Below are 21,689 nucleotides of genomic sequence, written 5' to 3' on the forward strand. Positions count from 1 at the left end.
TGCACACCATCCTGCTACATGCTCTCCAAGGCCACTGTCCTGATGATGTTCTGTTCCACCATGGGGCCTGCATTTGCCCAGCGGATGCAGGGTTGAAGTGGCAACACCTATGTCAGGGGATGGGGACAGACGGGGAACAGGCCATGCCCAGAAGACAATGTCTAATTACCTGGGGGCCTCGGGAAGCAATTTTCTCTCGTTGGAGAAATTGGTTTTTGTGCCTCCAGCCCATGCACACAGCTGAACGACATGTAGGTCAAGGAGGCATAATTATATGGAAATGGTTTTGTGTTTGGGAACTTCTAAAAATCTACCTCTGCACACTGGGAGGTGGCAGAGAGAGTAGCTTCCACCCTGCCCAAGTGGGGGTCAGCAGTGGAGGATGGCTTGATTCCTCGTGACTTTGGAGGACTCTGTTTCTTTTCTGGCTTTGGGATGCATGCCTGAATGTCATAGAGAAAAAGAAGCAATGCCCTCTTGGCATGCTGGTGATGAGCATGGCCACCGGATCTAGATCTGACATGTTCTTGCTGTGTGACCTTGGGCAAGTTACTTAACTTCTCTGTGCCTCCATTTGCTCATCTGTAAAATGGAGCTGATTGTGAGGACTAAGTTAATGCATAGAAAGTGCTTAGAAGAGTGTAGGCTTCCCAGTAGACAGCACTGGAGCTGCCTCCCTATCCATCCCATTTCACTCAGCACTCCTGCCTACCCTATGTCCCAGCTGAGAGGAATCACTGTACCTGAAGCTCCCCAAACAAGCCATATTCTCTGCAGCCTTTGATCCTTCAACTATGCAGCCCCTCTTTCTATAACTCACCCCCCATCCACTTTATCTGGACAGCTCTTGCTCTTGACTCTCCATGAGCTAGCATGTCCAGGCCCCATGCTGTACCCTTTGCTTATACAAAACAAACTGTTTTTCTTTCTCCTCTGAGCAGAAATATTATTTCTAAAAGAGAATGGGGAGTGTCAGTAGGAAAAGCAAGTGATTTTTTTCCTTCAAAAATAAGAGAATATGTAAATAATAATAGCAATAATAGCAGTAATGATGACGAGAAATGTGTACCTTCTTCTGCCATAAGGGAAGTGGTCTTAATAATGAAAATAATAGCTTCCATTTAGCAATTATTATATGCCAGAAACTGATACATGGTTTGCACTTAGTTCTGCTACTCCTCTCATTTTTAAATTATTATTAGATCCTTTCTATAGAGGAAGGAATTTAGTTTAGAGACTTGCCTAAGTGTACATAGCTGGTAAGTCACACAACCAGAATTTAAACTCAGGTGTGTCTATCTACAAAATGTTAACTGTTAGACTCTTTAAGAAGGCAGAAAGGCTTGGGGCCATTGCTTCCAATGACACCTAAGTCAGCTGCAGGACAGGACTTGTGCCTAATTGCCTGCTAGTCTACCCTGACATGGTCACCATCACTGCATGCTTCCTGCTCCAGGATGCTGGATCTTCTTTACTGCCCTAGGGAAAAAGGCCTTTCCCTGCCTGCCTAGGGTTTCCCAGAATAATTAGGACACTCCTTGGTTGACCAAGGAAGGGATGGGCTGCTTTCTTGGCAGAGGGAACCACAAGTGCAAAATCATGGAAGTGTGAAAGCATGCTTTGTTTGCAGAACCGTAAAATGACAGGCTTGGCTGGCGTGCAGACCAGAGGGAAATGAAGGATGAGAAATCATGAATCCAGTGTGATAACCTCAGTGAAATTGCTCTGTAAACTCCCAAGGTTGTTGTGGGGACTGAAGGAGACAACGCTTGGGAAGCAGCTTCACAAACTGGAAAAAGCGTTAGACAAATGTTAATTATCACAAATTATTTCACAGGTAGCCTGATTGGTATCAGGAGCAATATAGCAGAAAATTAAAATATCTGGTAATTTCTCTTGAATCCACGTTTTCAAAAAGCATTCATAAATGAAAAATTCTAATTTCATTGCTCTCATCTCTTTTTTTTTTTTGGATGAATAGATTGTAAAAGATTTCAGAAGCTAATAAAAATTCAGTCAATTTCCTGGTCATTATCAATTATACTGCCAGGTTTTGAGACTTGCAGTAATTTATTGTTGCCCACTGTAAAACTACATCAGCTAATTCTTGATCCAAATATCTTGGAATCACCTCGTCTTTTCTCTTTCCTTGGTCATCCTGATGCTGGGGGCTCTCAGAAGGTAGGTCTGTATCTGTCTCATTTTGGGCTACATTTTTAGTCACTAGTAGAGTACCTAACACATGGTAGGTACTTGACAAATATTTGCTTCATGCAGCATTGAGCCTAGGTATCATTATATTACACCCGAGTTACTGCAGGAACTTAGCTCTGCTTTGGCCCTTGCCCCTCTGTTTCTGAAGCAATCTGTCTGCATTTGCTCTAAAACTCAATCCATTTTCCTCATTCTAATACTGATTTAACCAATATTAAATATTAAAGCTGCTAACAAGGAATCCAGATCTATAATTTAGCCAAAATGATAAAATAGGAAACTAAAATAAAACGTATAACTATTCGAGAAGGCATCATCATTATTATTTGCTGATTATATAATAGTATGCTTATAGAACTCAAGAGAATTAGTTGAAATGTTGTTAGAACCCCAAGAGTCCTCAAGGGGACCAAAGCCCAAATGTAATAGCAATAGTTGACTACACAATGGAATGGGAAGGAGATTATATTCCTGAGACTCTAAGTGTCAACACCCTCAGAGGCTACCCTTCCAGCAGAGGTGAAAGGAATGGCGTCTTTTTCAACCTTGGGCTGCACTTTGTCTCCTGGATCCCCAGCCAGTCCGGCTTCAGTCCAAAGTCTTCCAAAATCTCTCACAAAACTGTTCTGTTAGCTCTGGTTCTTACCAGTGCAAAAAATACAGCTCAAGCCCAGTCAACCTGATGGGAGAATTAGATGCCACCCCCATTATCATGCTCATACTGCTCTCAAGGAAGATTTTCTACCCGATTCCTGATTCCTACCTGATTCTACCTCCAACATGGGCAGCCTTTACAATTCAATACCTTGAAGATCAGTGCCTCAATCCCCCATCTCCATTTCAGTGGAATAGATCATGGCTTGCGTTTTTTTTTTTTTTAAGATTTATTTATTTATTAGAGACTGAGTGTGAGTAGGAGGAAGGGCAGACGGAGAGCGAGAGAGAGAGACTCTTAAGTAGACTCCCCACTGAGTGTAGAGCCCGAGGTGGGGCTCGATCTCCCCATCCTGAGATTACAACCTGAGCTGAAATCAAGAGCCATATACTTAGCCAACTGAGCCACCCATGGACCCAAGATTGTAGCTTTAATGAAGGCACCCACTGGATGATCTTGGAACCAAAGAACTGGCCTGACCAAAAGCACTACTAGTTCTTCAGCTGAGCAGATGGCTACACAGGCTCCTGCTCCTGATGTCTGGAGCAAAAGCCTGGCTTTGCCATAGCACTGACTGTGTGACCGCACTTAACAGCTTACCAGGTGCCTCATTTTCCTCATCTATAGAATCGGGTAATAATAGTACCTACTTCATGAGGTTAGAAGGATTAAATTAGTTAATCCATGGGAAGTGCTTGGAACAGTGCCCAACAGGTAGTAGGCATTCCATTAATGTTAATTATAATTATGTAAATGGCTATTAGTTTAGTTTCTGGCATCAAGGCTTCAGTAATTGTACAACCCAAGCTTCAGCCATGGATATTACTACATGGGGGAATGTGGTGGTTGAGGCATGACTACAGTATTAGACCACTGGTTTGTTGCTTCCACGTCATCCTGAGCATTTTTTTTGAACAGCAAATTATTACACTATAACAGGTAGTAGGTTAAACATTTTAGAATGTAAAAATTGGTCAAATATTGATAATTTCACATAGTAAATAATCTTATAATTTTCAATTTACTTGTTTTGCTCACTGGACAATACATATCTCAAAAGCATGGGCAAAATTCATTTGTCTCTCTCATTCTCAGTCCTTAGCAAAGGTTCTCATGTGAAGGAGATGCTCGGTACATGTGTCTGATGGAGAAAAAGACTTGTGGTCAGAACTCACATTGCATATTGGGTCCTAGATAGGAGGAAGAGTTACAGACAGTAGGGGAAAAAAGTCTGCTCTGATAACTCCTATTGTATCCCAGCACTGCCCCTCAACCCAAGACTGGGGTTCATTTCTGCCTCTTTGTCCCCTGGTACATGGGCTTCCTTCTAGCACATCTCTTACCAATCTTCATCCTAATGTGGGTTACTGCTTCATTTCTCCAACTAGACTGTGTCCTCCCTGAGGGCAGGAACCCAGATTTATTTGTTTTTGTGCCATCAAATAGCACATAATTTGCAAATGAATGAATGAATAATGGAAAGTCCTGGCAGGATTCAGAGGGGTGGCTCCATTTTGGGGATCATTCCTACCTCTGGCAGCTTTGCATATGTAGTGGAATGATGAGCCCTGGATTTGAGATTCAAGGATGTAGCTTTGCTTTTCAGCTTGCCCTACCAGTAGTAACTTGAGAAAGCTATTTAACTCCCCTGAGCTTCTGTTTCATTAATGGATGAGAAAGCCCTTTGTAAATTTTAATTCATTTTGCATATTGGCCAGCACTATATTAACATTAATGGCTATTGCTGATGTCTCTTTTTGAGCTTGAGGAGTAGAGCCTGGCACATAATAGGTGACCAGTAAACATTCACCACATGAACTAGATTTGGAATTCTGAGCACTTGACTGAAATTAAGCTCACTTAGGGCTTGGTAACAGAAACCTTGGAAGGATTTGGAAGACCACAGAGTTTTCATGGAAATTGTTTCATTACAATATGCTACTTAAAAAAAAAGGCAACTCAATTTCCATTTTGTAGGTTAGGTGTGGGATGGAGAGGGAATTCACCTGCCTGTCCTTGCTTAAAAATAATTTCAAGTAATTAAACCATCTGCTTGGGGAGAGGGCAATGGGGACACTAGGAGAGTCTTTAATCAGGAAGGAAGACATAGTCCCTCAAAATGCCTGCAAAGACCAGGCTGAGAGGGTGAACCAAGACAGAGGTCTGTAGACACAGCATTTGTCTTTTCCCATGCCCTGAATACCAATGTCTGCAGCAGGCCCAGTGGTAAGTACGGAGTATAAACAGTGCTACATAAGCCTGCTATATCTCAGCTCTGCTGCTCAGTAACTGAATTGCCTTGGGCAGGTTATTTTACTTCTCAGAGCCTCAGTTCCCCCACTGCCAAATGGGGATAATAGAAGTACCACCTCTTGAGCATTGCTGTGAGGATTAAATAGGCAATGTGGAATAATGTGTCTGATCAGTTGTTGGCTCAGAGTAAGTGCTCAATAAATGGTAGTGATGGTGGTGATAATGATGATCATCAAGATGTATTCTTCAGTCTCTTCAAGGCTAGTATGGACATTACATTTATGAGGTATTTATTTATTTTTAAGATTTTATTTATTTATTCTGAGAGACACACAGAGAGAGGCAGAGACATAGGCAGAGGGAGAAGCAGGCTCCCTGCAGGGAGGGACTTGATCCTAGAACCCCAGGAATCATGTCCTGAGCCAAAGGCAGATGCTCAACCACTGACCCTCCCAGGTGTTCCGCAGTTATGGGATTAAGAAGGCAGTCACCTATTCATCTGATGCATCCATCCACCCATCCATCTACTCACCCACCTATGCATTCAGTATTTGCAAAGGCCCCCTAAAGGGTCCTGGCATTATGGAGATGAGTGTGTAGTGTCAGGGGCTCAAAGCCTAACTCCGAGAGAGAGAGAGAGAGAGAGAGAGAGAGAGAGAGAGAGCGAGCAGGTGGGGGCTGGGGCAGAGGGAGAGGGAGAGAGAAAATCTCAATCAGGCTCCATGGCCAGCACGGATACCGATGTGGGACTCAATTTCACAACCCTGAGATCATGACCTGAGCCGAAATCACGAGTCAGATGCTTAACCAACTGAGCCACTCAGGTACCCCAACTCAGCATTTTTTTGATGCCCCCCCGGCAAAGATAAGTTTGAAGGTCCACAGGAAGTTAAATGCCTTACCCTCACCTCACCTCTGTTATAGAACTTGTCACATTGCATTATGATTTTTGACTTGCCTTTCTACCTAACTAGAGTGTGGGTTCTTTAAGGGCAGGGCCATGTCATGTTCATGTTTGTCTTTCTCTCATCTTTATCCCCTAGAATCCCTGGCACAAAGTAAGGCCTCATGAAGTGGAGCTCGATCCTTCACATAGCCTAAGGAGTCCAGGTGGGGATCTGATAGGAAATTCTTGTCAGTCTTAAAACAAACAAACAAACAAACAAAACCACAACTCTTTTTTTTTTTAAGATTTTATTTATTTATTCATGAGAGACACACACAGAGAGAGGCAGAGACATAGACAGAGGGAGAAGCAGGCCCCTCATAGGGAGCCCAAACTGGGATCACGCCCTGAGCCAAATGCAGATGCTCAACTGCTGAGCCACTCAGGTGTCCCTAAAAAATCTCTTCTATTTATTAAGCACCTGTCATGTGGTAGGTATGTAGTCTCATGTATTTCCCTCAACAAGGAGGATGCTTTTAGCTTCATTTTAAAGATATGGAAATTGACAGAGAAATTAACTGCACACAGCTGGAAAGTCCAGCGGATCTTAAATCCAGATTTTCATCAAACTCCCCTTCTTGCAGGAGAGCATTTACTATGATTGGAAAGAGTAGATGAAGCTAAAAGTGTAATAGTGTAAAAGGATATGGATGTGTGTGTATGTGTGTATGTGATATACATAGTCAAATTTGAGGAAGGCAATTACACAGTAAATTTAAAATCTTACAGGAGTGAGGTACCTGGGTGGCTTAGTTGGTTAGGCATCTGCCTTTGGCTCAGGTTATGATCCTGGGGTCCTGGATCGAGCCCTGCATCAGGCTCCTTGTTCAGTGGGGAGTCTGCTTCTCCCTCTACCTCCACTGCTCCCCCTGCTTGTGTTCTCTGTCTCTCTCTCTCTGTCAAATAAATAAATAAAATCTTAAAAAATAAAATCCTATAAGAGCAAGGCAGGGAACATAAGTGAGAGAAGTAGGCCAGGTACATACTTATATAAAAGTCTGTTCTAGGGGTACAATAGGGAAAGGTGGAGACCGCAGTGAGCTGGATAGCACAAGCGCCATATAAAGGAGGTTCTGGCTACTTGGTTCTAGGCACTTGGCAACAGTCAGAGAGAGCTCAGTTTTTCCAGCCTTTAAAATTTTCCAAGACTCATGAGAAATCTGAACTTTTATGAGATTGTCTCTGAATGTTAATAGGCAAGGTGCTGCTTTTTAAGAAAACCTACAACAGGCTTCTTTCACATTCTGAGAGGTCTGAGTTTCTGGTTGGTTATCAGCTGTTGGCTGGCTATGACACCCAGTCCAGGCCTCTTCAGAAGGTTATCTGAGGGTGGTTGAGAAGGATGTTAACCAGCATGTATCAGACTAACATTTTGAGGAAAGCATTCAGTGCTTACAGTGATTAAGGGGGGGAAAAGTCCTCTTATTACTTCTGGCCAGAAGGTCTAACTTTGAGAAGATCCAAGAGGCAAACCACCATTTTCTTCCTCCCTTCCATAAGTTCTCTCTGCCCATTTTCAGGATGTCCTTGGAGTCTCCACCTCAATCTTGGGGGCATTATTCTCATCCTCCTGCTGTACCCTGGGTCATTAGACTTGAATGCAGTCACGGTGACAATGTCCCTCTACCATGCTGGCCAGAACTCAATTCTGTTCATTTGTCAAATGACAGCACTGAAGGTGACCCTTTTCCTCTTGTCCAGACACTTGCTTTCTCTCTGTTCAGGACTCTTGCAACTGACAGCTGGATCATTAGCAGGACTTGCCCACTGCCACAACCAAGATGATAGCTCTCTGTTGTGCTGTGGGCGCTCTGCCACAGTGCCCGGAGAGCCAGGCACAGACGTCCTTGATATCTGAGGACATTGTTAGTTTGCTCATTTCACTTGTCTGATGCTGTTTTATTTGGAGACTGAGGTGATGGTGGATGGGGTAGGAGTAGGACTGCAGAAGCTGTGAACATGACCCTTGACCTACACTCCTGCTGTGTGCCAGTCACTGCATTGGGCACTTCACAGGTATTGCTCACTCTCTCCTACTGGAGCCCAGGGATCATTCATGCTACAACAGCTTCCACTTCTTGCAGCTTTCCTCCTAACCCACCTTCTATCTGTGTGTTTTTTTTTTTTTTTCTCACGTTAGCCAGAAAGACCTTTGTAAAACTCAGATTAGGTCATGTCAGCTGCTTAAAAGCCTCCCATCTCTTCTTAGAATGAAATCCAGATTCCACACTGTAGACCAAAAGGCCCCCATAGTCCAGCCGTGTCCACCTCTTCCCCTCATCTCTTGCCACTTTGCCTCTTGCTCATCATATTCCAGCCACACAAGTCTGCCTTCACTCCAGCTCATCACCCCTGAGCTATTACCCTGGTGGGTCCCTCTGCCTGGGATGCCCTTCCCCTGTGCCTCCTGTGGCCAGCTCCTTCCCATCATTCCATTCTCAGTGCAAACATCTGCTCTTTGGAGAGCTCCATCCTGCCACCCTATCTGATGTAGTTCCTTATCGCCTTATCATGCTGTTTTCCTGATAGCATTATCAGTATCTCAAATAGTGTTGTTTATGCATCTGTTTACTTGTTTACTGCTTGTCTCTGCAGTAGAGTGTATGCCTGTGCAGGCAATCTTTGTTTTTCCTCCAATGCCTTCCTAAAAGGGGTGCCACATATATGTGCTAAATGAATAAACTTGATGTTATCACCCCCATTGTCAGATGAGGGAACTGAGGCTCCAGAAAAGGTAAATATGAGCTCACAACCTCATGACTAGCAAAGTTGCAATGCTGGGACTCGAACTCTCAGATATGCCTAATTCCTAAGCCAAGTGTTACTTTCCTGATGCCTTCTGGCGAGGACAGGTGGTGTTCTGGAAGGGTCCTGGATGTGGAAGGTGGACATGATGTGGGGACCAGGCTCTGTGAAGGTCGAGAGTGTGGGCCTGCGATTCCTTTAAGGAATGCCTATCCCTACCCTCTTCATGGCACTGGCCTCTCTTGAGGTCTTTCTCCAATCACTGCTCCATTTTGCCACCTTCCAGGGAAGCCACTGCTTTTTGTTCAAGAGGCAGATGATGGTTCTTGTCAGCAGCTCTGTGGAGCTGAACTGTGGTGGTGAGGCCAGGAATGCTAAAAGCAGAGGGCAGTAGCCAGAACAGAATCACCAGGCCATTCTATACCTTTGACTGTGGGAGGAGAGAGAGAGAGAGAGAGAGAGAGCGAGCACATGCATGTGTCTGTGTATGTCTCCCTGTGGGGGTCTGTCTGTCTGTGCATGTCTGTTTGTGTCTATGTCTGTGTATGTCTGTGTGTGGATATGTCTGTGTGTGCATGTGTGTGCATACACCTCTGTATGTTGGTGTGTGTGTGTGTGTGTGTGTGTGTGTGCCTCTGTGTGTGGGTCTGTGGAGAGTCCTTCCTGTGAAGTGATGTGGCTGATAGTTTTCACTGCACTTAGCTGAAAACGGTAAGAACGTCTTTGGTAGAAAAGCAATTGCCCCAGGTCTTCAGCTGCCAAAAATCTGGCAAATGAGAGGCTAAAGAAAATAAGTTGCTGGTGATTACCAGCAGTTAAAAGGAGTCAACACTGTAGAATGTTGTCCCAATTCAGGGTCACTTGGTGTGGTTTCTACAAAGCTCTGGCTTCCTGTTTCCTCTGCTTGCATCTCACGCCCTGTTTTCCTCCTGTCCTCAGACTGCCTTTTGGAGCTCTAGACTCATCCTCTGTCTGTTCTGCTATGTGGCACCAGTCCCCTCTTGCCTAAGAGTCATTGCAAAGCCTGTCCCCCTCGCTTCTTCCATTCTTTCCTTCCTCAGCCTTCTGGTTCCAGTTGTTTCTCTTGAGGGAGCTTTCCCTGGCTTCCCCATGGGCAAGTTCCCCCTGAAAAGCTCCCCTATCACCATGTGCCTCTCCTTAATGTTCATTTTACACATGACTATTTACATTTATTCAGGTTTGTGATCATGCTGGTCTTCCTCATGCACATGCAAACAGGGGTGGGTCTTTTCAGGTTTGCCATGAGCCTAACACAGCCTAGTATTTGATAGTGCCAGGCACATGGATAGATGGATGGATGGATGGATGGATGGATGGATGGATGGATGGACAGCTGGATGGTTGGAAGGATGGATGGATGGATGGATACTGGCTGGAAGGGCAGATGGATGGATGGGTGGGCACTTGATGGGATGAGCACTGGGTGTTATTCTGTATGTTGGCAAATTGAACACCAATAAAAAATAAATTTATTATTAAAAAAATAAATGCAGATGCAGCTGTCTCATTGTACTTTCTGGTTTCTTGTCTCTCTCTCTCTCTCTCTTTTTTTTTTTGCTATGGAGCAAAATGAAAACATATTTCAGTTAAAAGTCCCAACTCTCAGTGTAGTTCAGCTGGTCACGACCTTTACTCAAGAGAAGACCAAGTCATTCAGCTTTCACTTGCTGGAAAAGCAAAGATCCTGGCTTATCCACACAGAGATGTTCCCTCACTTTGAATCCCACCAGGATCCAAGGTAATCACATCCTTCCCACACCCTGACCATCCCTTCTTTACATTTCCCTTAGTGAGGGTAGAGATGGAAGGGTTATCCCTCTTACAATAGTCAAAGTACACTGGTTTCAGAATCTAAAAGATATGGGGTCAGGGACACACCTGGTTAACCATGTAACCTTGGGGGAAATTCCTTGTCCTCTGTAGGGCCTCAGTTTCTATATTAAGAGCATTGTACTAGCTTAGGGCTTCCCAGATGGTAGTGATTGGCCAACCAATGTTATGATTTTTGCCATTTTCTTGTGTTCCCTGTACTTTCATTTACTTAACATTTTGTTTTAAAGTGATTTGCCAGGACGCCTGGGTGGCTCAGTGGTTTAGCGCCTGCCTTTGGCCCAGGGCGTGATCCTGGGGTCCCAGGATCAAGTCCCACATCGGGGTCCCTGAATGAAGCCTGCTTCTCCCTCTGCCTATGTCTCTGCCTGTCTTTCTCTGTGTCTCTCATGAATAAATAAATACTTTTTTAAAAAAAGTGATTTGCCCTTTTCTCCCCTGAATTTATACCTTATATAATACTGCTGTCCAATATAAATGCAATGTGAGCCACATATACAATCTCAATTTTTCTAGCAGCCACATTAACAAAATAAGAATAAACAAGTGAAATTAATTTTAAGAATATATTTTATTTAACTGTATTCATCTCAAATGTAATCAATATAAATTATTAGTGAGATGTTTAATTTTTTTCATATTAAATGTCCAAAGTCTGGCATGTATTTTACATTCTGGGCACATTTCTCTTTGGATGCTAAATTTTTCAGTGGAAATCTTTGATCTCTGTTTAGATGTCATAAAATACACAGTTGAAAAGACTAGATTCATATACCCAAGTTGTTCCAAGTATACAGTTATTTTTCAATAACTGAATTGAGTATCAAGGCTTAATTGTAAATTAATTGAAGTGCAATCAGATAAAAAAATCAGTTCCTAAGTTGTGCTCATATCAAGTGCTCAATAGACACATGAAGCTGGGGGTCTCTATATTGGACAGCATGGACATATAGCAACCCTGAATAACAAACCCACCCGTCTCTGTTGTAAGCAGAAGATATTCTTAAAAATAAATACAATGACAATACAAGGGCAACAGGGGCAGCCTGGGCAGCTCAGCAGTTTAGTGCCGCCTTCAGCCTGGGGCGTGATCCTGGAGACCTGGGATCGAGTCCCATGTCGGGCTCCCTGCATGGAGCCTGCTTCTCCCTCTGCCTGTGTCTCTGCCTCTCTCTCTCACTCTCTGTGTCTCTCATGAATAAATAAATAAAATCTTTAAAAAAATACAAGGGCAACATTAAATTTTAGTTAGATACCGAGCCCTACGCCTGCTCTGTTAAAAAGGCAGATTTAGTACACATGAAAAGGTGTTAAAGACACTAGTACCAAGATGAGACTTTCTGTTTGACAGAATCAGAAGGCCTGAGAAAACTGAAAAGGGATTTAATGATGATACAGCCTTGTACCACCTAAAATAATCCCACATAAAACAACAATAACAACAAGTCCCTTCCCCAAATCTAGATGATTACTCTGAGCTCTAAGATTCCACAGCCTGTTTTTCCTTTACTCCTATCACTTTAATTCCTCGGGAGACCACTAGCAGTGTGATTTTGTAAAGAAAGGAACCAGGTAAGGGTTGGGAAAGTGAGTTCTGGTTTCAACTCTGCCATTCCTAGCATTGCAACTTTGGGTCAAGTCTCAAGTTTTCCTCCTGTTATAAAATGATGGTGCTTGCACACATCATAAAACAGCAGCCACAGAGTGGCAGACACTGGGGCCCCTGCTGGCCATGCATTGCTTCATTTTCTCCATACCATACACCCTGTGAAAACAGTACTGTTATACCCATTCTGCAGAGAGGAATACTGAGGCCCAGAGAGGTTCAAGCAACTTGTCAGAACCCCACCTATAGGAAGTCATGAGCCCGGGATTTGGATCCAGGTCAGTGGGGACCATGAGCCCACATCCTAATACACCATGCCGTCAGTTTTAAGGGGTCTTCCATTTACAAAAACATGGTGGATCTGTGTTCCAGGACATTGTCAACATGCAATTTGTGGTTACTACTTGGAGCTCTGTCTTTCAGTTATGCCAAATCCCTGGTTTCTTGAATTGGCATGCTTTTAAAAAAATTTAGCCACGTATCTATTTGGGTCTCCATCTCCTTTATTTCTTGCTCTTCCCCCCTCACATCTTGCTTTTATTCTCTACCCACTGTGACCCCCTTGGCATTTCTTGGTGCTTCTTGAAGCTTTACCCACTCTGGAGTTTGTGAATTGGCAGCCTGGTGGGCTGTATCAAGCCTGCAGATATGTTTGGTTTGGCACATGCAGTGCTGGCTCACAGAGTGTTTTTTAAAATTTTTGAATTAGTTGCCAACACTGAAACATTGGGATATTTCACATAAAAATCTGGATTCCTAGATTTTTGGAAGAATTTGGCAATACTAGAATGGCTGGAGAGCTGAGTGATGGTGGCACTTTGTAACCTCCCCCTTTCTAACCTCCCTATTGTGTGTCACTCCCATCCCTCATGACCTAGCCCAAGTGTCAATTGTCAGCTGCCATTGTGTTTGGGCTGCCATTTTCTTATAATAAGGGGACAGAAGTACCAAGTATCACTGTCAATTTCTAGCTATGTGACTGTGGGTACCTCAACATTCTCATCTGAAAAATGGGCATGATAACTACATATGCCTCAAAGGGTAATTGGAAGAGTTAAATGAGTTAGTGCTTTTAAAATGCTTTGAAGAATCCCTAGCACATAGAAATTACAACATATGTGTTAGCAGTTGTTCAGAGGAAAGTGCAGTGGTTTTGGTACATATGATATCTCTACCACTGAGGGAAAATTAGACCAAAAGAGCCATGTACTTTCAAAAAACAGCAAGGAAGCAAGATTCTTTAGGTAATTGAAACATTTCTTAAAACCGGGCCACTGTGTGCATTTATACTATTTGACTGCCCCTAGCAGGTATTTGAATTCGAGACGCCTGTGCTCTTCTGCCCCCAGCATTTCATGGTACCCTCTGCAGGGCTGGCATCTCCTATCAGCATTGCCCTCATAGTTCAGATCACATGGAGGTTCAGTGGCAGGGTCTGTATTCACTTCCCCACTTCTGTTCATGAGCTTGGCTGTAGGGTGCTTGCTGGGTGTTTGTCAGACCTTTTATCAACTTTAGTTGAAGAAGGTTTCATGTTCTGGACTAACAGTATTTCTGGAAGTTTCACTAAACCACAGACAACTGAGAGGTACAAATTCCTTAGGCTTATGTTAGAATAGATCACTTAATCCTTTGGATAATTCTTTCCTAGTTTTCCAGGGTAAAAAGTTTCATTCCTGGTGGGTGCACTTTGAGTGGAATTGTGCATTTTTGGAAAAGACCCATATATAAAGTAATGTGTGGCTTAGGGAGATTTACAAGGCATGTTGACCTGTCAAGCAATAAAAACAATGCGACCTACTATTTATTGAACTCCCACAATGTTTGAGGGATTGTGAGAAGCCTTTGCATATTTTATTTTGGATTACCACCACAACAATGCAGAGTACAGAAGGTTAATAACATTTACCGAATCTTACTCTATATGAGAGCAAACGTGCCAGGAATGGTGCTAAGCATTTTTACAATTTCATTTGATCCTCACAACTATACCATGCGATAGGTATTATTATGATCCCATCTCATTGATGAAGCTGAGACGCAGAGAGGGTGAGAAATTTGCCCAAGGTCACAGACGAGTGGGTAGGGGAGCTAGGATTCAAACCTAGGCAGCTTGACATTAGAGACCTCTTGCTTAAAACTGCTGACCTTGGTTGACTGCTTTCTTACAAATGAAAACTGAGGCTCAGAGAGGTGAAGTATCATATCTGAGATCACATCGCAAACTCGGGTAAGATACAGGATCCAAATCCATGTCCATTCAGTTCCAATGCAATGCATTTTATACTCAGCCTCAAAAGCAGAAATGACACATGGGATCACTACAAGAATCATGCAGAGGCAAGGACAACAAAGCTACTGGTCTGGACCCCAGCCCAAGGCCCAGCCCAGCCAGCCTCCCCCATAGCTACTTCATTGGTCTGTGCTTATGTCCCAACTAAGGGCCGTGTCTCCAACTGAGTTATATAAGCAGAGCCCAGCTCTCCCAGGTCTTTGACAGACCCACCGGCAAATTACTGCCAGAGCTAAGCCTGGAATCTAGGACTCTTCATGCAGTGCTCTTTCTCTATGTTTTAAAAGGGATCCTAAGGCCAAATGTGCATAAAGAGGGGCCATACAAGTTACAGAGGACAGTTCAGTACAGCATGTAGGGACTTTCACATTAGAGTGCCCATGTGCTTTTGAAAGGAGCAGCCATTAAATAAATTATGGTACAAACACACAATGAAATACTATGCAGTTTCATAAAAGAATGAAAAGTTTTCAATATACCATTACGGTTGATTAATATACTAAGGGAAAAAGAGCAAGACAGAGGACAATGTGTACAATCTGCTCATTTTGAGGAGAGTAAAAAGAAAGAAGAGTCAAAATCCTCTATTCATACTTGGCTTGTGTATATACTAAAATACTCTGAAAGAACAAATAAGGAACCAAGATACTGATGAGCTAGTTACCTGTGTGGTGGTGATGATGAGTAGATTTGGGAATTGGCGAGCAGGGGAAAGGAATGGTAGGGAGATTTTGCAATGTGTGCCTTTTTATATTTTTAGGTTTTTGAATAATATGAATGTCATTACCTATTTAATGTGCGTGCGCGTGCACACACACACACACACGCACCACACAAAAGCAACTGTGTAGGAAAGCAGCCTTATTCCTCAGCCACAGCCAGTATTCTCGGAATATAAGCCAAATGTTAGTTCTTCTATTTTTTCAAGGGAACATAGAAATCTACTATTTTTAAATCTAAATTTTAGTTTCAAATTGTTCATTGCTAATATATAGAGATACAATAGGGTATTGTATTAATAATGTGTCCTGCAAACATGCTGAACTCACTTATTAGTTCTTAGGAGGTTTTTTTTTTTTTTTTTTGTGGAGTCTTTGTGATTTTCTCTGAAGGCAATTATATCATCTGTGAATAGAAACAGTTTAATTTCTTCCTTCCAGTATACCTTTCATTTCTTTTTCTTGCCTGGCTAGGAACTTCCAGTAAGCTGTTGAATCAGAGTAGCAAGAGCAGATATTCTTGCCTTTCTCCAGATCTTAGAGGGAAAATATTCCATCTTTCACCATTTAATGTGCTATCAGCTACACGTTACTAATTGATGCTCTTTATCAGGTTAAAGAAGTTCTCTCTCTATTCCTAGTTTGGTAAATTTTTATCACAAATGGATGTTGAATTTTGTCAAATACTTTTTTTTTTGCATCTATTGAAAAGATCATATGGATTTCCTTTTTTGGGTTTTTTAATATGGTGGATCACACTGAACAATTTTCAAATGTTGAACTAGCCTTGCATTCCTGGAATAAATCCAACTTTGTCTTGGTTTATTATTATTCTTATATATTCCTGAGTTAGATTTGGTCATATTTTGTTGAGGATTGTGTGTGTGTGTGTTCATGGGGAATATTAATCACTTAATCTTGGCCAAAAGGCTGAGAAGCAATATGGGGAAAATTAATCAGTAGTTTTCTTGAAATGTCTGGTTTGGTATTAGGGTAAAGCTGGTGTCATAAAACAAGTTGAAATATTTTTCTAATTTTTATTTATTTAAAGATTTTATTCATTTATTCATGAGAGACAGAGAGAGGCAGAGACCTAGGCAGAGGAAGAAGCAGGCTTCCTGCAGGGAGCCCAATGTGGGACTTGATCCCAGGATCCCAGGATCATGCCCTGAGTTGAAGGCAGATGCTCAACCACTGAGCCACCCAGGGGTCTCTTTTCCTAATTTTTATGAAAAAAAAATTACTTGTAGAGAGCTTACTATGTGGTAGGCAGTGTGTTAAATGAATAACCCACTGAATCCTCACAGCAACGCTGTGAGGTATGTGCCATTATTGCCATCATCCCATTTTACAGATGGGGAAACTGAGGCACAGAATAGTTAAAGCCACTTGCCTAAAGTCACATAGCTTATAAGTAGCAACTCCAGGACTCAGACTCCCGAGATCTATCGCCAGACCTTATACTCTTAACCTGTTTACTAGATTTTATTGAAAGAGGTTTACCGGTGAATGAGAACACATCTGGAGGGCTCAGTCCAGCTGACAGGTCACCATCTTCCCATCCCTGGTTAACAACAATTGTGACTCCTGTGTATCACAGCACTGACTATCTGCCAGGTGACAAGACTTATCACCTCCATCCTGCACCGATCCTCACAGGCAGATATTACCTGTGCTTTCTCCTCGTTACTGGCTCCCCTACTGGCAGTTGCAGAAATGCTCCTATCTGCTGGGCGGCATGTGGTTTCAGGCTATCATCTTCCTTACCTTGTCTCCTTTAACATCTCTGGTGCCTTTTAGAAGGTAAAATTTTAAAACTATCTTTCAAATCTCAGTTTAATTTCACTCTGCTTCTTCCTTATCAGCCAGGCTCACCCGTCCTCCCTGCCGTTCTCTTCCCCCAGGCATCAGGCTCATCTCTTCCTCCTGCACTGCCTTCTGCTTTGCACTGTTTTGTCCCAGTTGGCCCCATCAGTGTCCCCAACTCTACCTTGTTAGCTTGGCTGGCTTATTGTATGCATTTCTGAAAAGTTAGAAACATCTTGCTTACTTAAAAGGAGGAGAAAAGAGAGTTTTAGGGACAGCTGGGACACCAATTTTTTCCACTGAGTACACAGCACAAAGAACTGAAGTTAGTTAAAAGAACTTTCTGGCAATAATTAAGGTGCTGTGGTGCAATCGAAAGTGTTTACGTGCTGGCTTGACTGTGTGACTACAGACAAGATGCTCTACTTCTCTGAATCTCAGTTTGCCCATCTGTAAAATGGGTTCAGGGACAAGTACAGGTCATAGGGATGTGGTGGGGATTAAGTGCAATGATCTAAGCATTTAATATAGAAAAAGATCTAGTGTGGAGAAGGCACTAATAAGGGCTTTCCTCAGTCCAGGCACTGTGCTAGGCCATTTTATATAGACAGTCTTATTTAATATACACTATTTCTTTACCCCCCTTTTTATAGATGGGGAAAATTGTGGTACAGAAAGATTAAGAATTCTTAAGTGGCAGAGCTCTCTCTGCTTCACATTAGGACGCCCTGGGACCCACTCCAGACCAGTTAAGGTAGACTGTCTGGGGCCATTCCTAGAAGTTGGGTATTGGACCACATGACTTTTCCTAAGCTCTTCTTTTCAGTCTAGAGACTGAAGGTAGTAAGAAACATCTGTGCTTTATCCTAGTTACTGGCTCCCCTATTGTCAAACACTCAGCCACTCCCTATCCACCCCCTGGTTCCCACCCATGTTTTCAACCACCCCTGTGAGAATTTGGAAATGGAGTGAGTCCACTGCCAGGAAAAGTGATTCAATTAAAATCTCAGTTTTCAACAATATTACCAAGCCCTGTGGTCTATTACTTCACACCCAACATAGCTGTGCATCCCGGTCAGTAGCAGGGTAATGAGGGTTTGCTAATTGCTGGTGGCTGGGGGTGGGGAGGGGAATACTGTAGTGAGCTCAGCAGGAGTAAGGAAGGCGCTGAGCTAAGTGCTTTTCTTGTGGCTCCCAGACCCTTCTCTGGCTCGCATGCCAAGTAGTACCCCTTCACTCCTTACAACCAAATCAGCTTTGCGAAGACCACAACTACAGCACCACAGCAGCAATCCGTGTGTGTCAGGCACTGAGCTGAGTGCTTAACTTGCACCATCATCTCCATAAATATTCTTATTTCTCACCATCATTCCAGGAGGTAGCTGCTGTCCTAATGCCTATTTTACAGATGTGGAAACTGAGGCACAGAGACATAGAAGGTCCACATGTTAACACTCAGCTCTGCTTCATTCTACAAGCCGCATCCTTATTTACAAGGACATACTTGCCTGCCCTGATGGTTGTAAGAGAATGACTTAAGGATTTTACCTTTGAACCACCTGGCAAGCCATTAACAAAACCATTATCCACCCATGGTCTTCCTGCAAGCCTGGCCTCTTCAGTCATCCTTTTCCAGAATCCTTGGTCCTTCTGCATCTACCACAAGCTCTACTTGTGAGCTCCTTGAATGCAGGGCCTGTACTTTAGGGGTCCCTGTGTCCTTTCGGCACCTCTTTAGCACTGGGCACACAGTAGGTGGTCACAACCCTTAGTTGAGCATAAGAACCCATCAAAGCCTTCCCAGTTCTCATCCCGATCCCTCCCTCTTATAAGTCTCCAAATTCCGGGCTCAGCCTTGATGAGCCTGTGCCTACCACTGCCCGGCACACAATAGGTACCAATGCTATAGGTCAAGAAGGCCCTAGCTGGCATCGGAGTTATGCTGTGGGGATGTGAGGTACCTCCACCTTGAGGTGTTTGAAGTTCTGAGCTTTGCTGTGTTCTGCTCATCCTCATGTTCCTGCTCTGGACCCTTAGAACCTCCCCGTGTCTTTAGGTCTCTGGCCCTTAAAGGGTTTTCAGCAGAAAAACCTGAGAGGTTAGCTACTTTAGTGGGCAGAGGAAGTGGGCGGTGAAGGTGGAGGGGGTCAGGCTAATTCTGATGTGAGAGCTGAAAAGAAAAGGGTGCCTGTCACTTCTCTGGTTCAGCAAGTGTCACCAATAACCAACCTTCTCAAAAACTCACTCACCATAAGAGAGCTTTGGGAGAGGCTCAGGAGGGCTGTCAGGGGGAGGTAGGGGGCTGGACTGGAATCAATTCCTACTCAAGGTAATTATAGGACACGTGCTGCTGCCCCAGCAGGGTGAATCAGAGGCTGAGCATCTCTCCCAGGGCAGCCAGAACGATTAGTTAGTAATAAAAACCTCATCACTCGCTGGGGGAGAGGTTCAGTGATTGTAAACTTATGCTTTCTGTGCCTGCCAAAATTTGGGAGGGGGGATTTATTTAAACAACCTTATCAGGGGGGCCTGACCACCAAGTTGAATGTGTTGAAGAGGAAATCTCAGCAAACCTCTCAGAAATCCAGCTCCCAGGTTCCCAGGATCCTAGGATGCGGAATGACAGGGTAGATGATGCTGTGATTCTAGGCTGTATGTTGGATTTTTTTTCTTTTCTTTCTGCTTCCTTTTGTCCCTCTCTCATCTGTCTGCAAGTGATCTTTAGGAATCTTTCTGCCACCCAGACTGTCTCAGGGATGATTCGGAAGAAGGGTTTATCTCCAGCTAGAACCCCAGGAAGCCCCTCCTCCTCTCCCCCAAACAGCAAGCACCCCTCCCCCCCAGCCCCCAGCAGCTCAGCTCTCTTCAGGAATTCAACACAAGTCTCAGCCACACTTTAGAGAGGACGTTAAGATGTGGGACCAGCTAGACATCCGCAGCAGTCACGGGCTGCCCAGGGTGGATGCACAGGGAAGCCAAGACAGGGGGCAAGGCATGTCCTCAAGGAGACTGTGACCCCCTGAAGTGGCGGCCTCAAGTGTGTCTCTAGACCCTTGGCCTGGCCAGGCCTGGTCCCAGAACCACGCTGACTCTTTTTAGCCTGCTTAGAGACCCGTTCCTCGCTTAGAGGGTCACAGCAAGGGCTCATCCCTTGCTCCATCCCACAGGCGCCAGAGAAAGAGTGCTGGGCATCAGATCCTCTAGCTTCACCTCGAATCAGGCAGGGGACACACGGTGGGGCAGAGGGGCGGAGGTTTCCTCCCGCTGGGGTGGACGTTGGGGAGGGGGGCGACAGGCGAAGTGAAGCTCCCACTAAGCCATCTGTCGGGACGTGCAGTCAAGTCACACACACAGCCCCCCACTGGACACCCTCAGGGACGTGGAACCCTTCAGATGCGCATGCAAATACTCCAATCCACAGGCACACTCACAGCCACCCATACTCACACCATGCCCATCAGCTGCCACGCACGCTCGTCTCACACACACACACACACACACACACACACACACACACACAGGGACAGACGACAGTCTCCTCCAGGCCACAACAACTTCCTTTCCACCCTCCAGGTCTCTAAATGTCCGCAGTTGCCCTTAAGCCTTAAACTTTTTCCGAGGGGGCGCCAGGGATCGCAGGGCGAGGATAACCAGGCCCGGGGGTCTGGGCAGGGCTGTTCGGCGCTCGGGGCTCCCGCACGCTCCTCACCTGGTAAACCGAGGCACAGCAGGAGGCTGTAGTAGACCACGGGCACGAAGCCCAAGCCGCAGACCGAGCCGGGGGACCAGGACAGCGAGCTGTTGGCGGCGAGGTGGGCGTGCGTGTGCTCCATGAGCTCGCCCCTCGCTGCCCCCGTCTCCGCGCCCGGCCTGGCCGCCCCGCTCTGGACGCCGGCTCGGCGGCGGCGGCGGCGGAGCAGCAGCTGGAGCAGCGGCGCCTTCTCCCCGCAGGACTTGCTTCCACCCTCGGCCGGGCTCCGGGCTCCGCTCTGCGCGCTCCGCACCTGCCCGCCGGGAGTCCTCGCACGGCCCTGGCGCGGGGCGCGGGGCGCGGGGCGCGGGGACTCGGGAGGGGCTCCCAGCGCCGGCGGGTGCGCCTCCCACCTCGGACCCGCTCGGCTCCCGCCTCGGAGACCCGGAGCTGGGACGCTGCTCCCCGCAGCCAATCAGCGGCAGCCTGGACGCGGCGGAGGCTGGGGCGGAGGGGTGGGGGGGCGGGGGGCGGCTGGACGGGAGGAGGGGTCCCAGCTTGCTTCTCCCAGCTCCGGTTTCCGAGGAGGAGTGGCACTCGGGAACCCCCGAGGGAGACCGGGTGGGAACCCGCCACCCCTTCCCCACCCGCGGTGGGAGGGGTGTGGTGTGGGTGGGACCTGCTTCTCCCGCAGCGGCTCTACTCCTCCAGCGTGTCCTCACTTTGCCTTTCTTGACTCTGCCCCCAGCCTCTTCTGGTCCCCCTGGCTGGCCAGTGCTCCGAGTCCCTCCCGTCCCTCTCCGCGTGGAGGGCTCTCCACGTAGGGCATGGCGGGGGGAGCTGTGGGAGCGGGGAGCGGGGAGCGGGGATGCTCAGGGGTTGTGGGTTCTCCGGGGCCAGAGCATCTGCA

At 45.4% G+C, this 21,689-nt stretch overlaps 1 protein-coding gene across 1 annotated transcript in view; it reads right to left on the reverse strand.

Moving 5' to 3' along the window:
- Positions 1–20,956, reverse strand: part of GPR139 (G protein-coupled receptor 139) — a 42,949-nt gene extending 21,993 nt beyond the window's left edge. The window contains exon 1 of the mRNA XM_072833981.1: positions 20,798–20,956. Within this exon, the coding sequence (XP_072690082.1) occupies positions 20,798–20,921 (124 nt within the window). The 5' untranslated portion in view covers positions 20,922–20,956. The remainder of the gene's footprint in view (positions 1–20,797) is intronic.
- Between the last annotated feature and the right edge of the window lie 733 nt (positions 20,957–21,689).

The sequence above is a fragment of the Canis lupus genome, chromosome 8, assembly GCF_048164855.1.
Source record: "Canis lupus baileyi chromosome 8, mCanLup2.hap1, whole genome shotgun sequence".
In the NCBI taxonomy this organism is placed as follows: domain Eukaryota; kingdom Metazoa; phylum Chordata; class Mammalia; order Carnivora; family Canidae; genus Canis; species Canis lupus.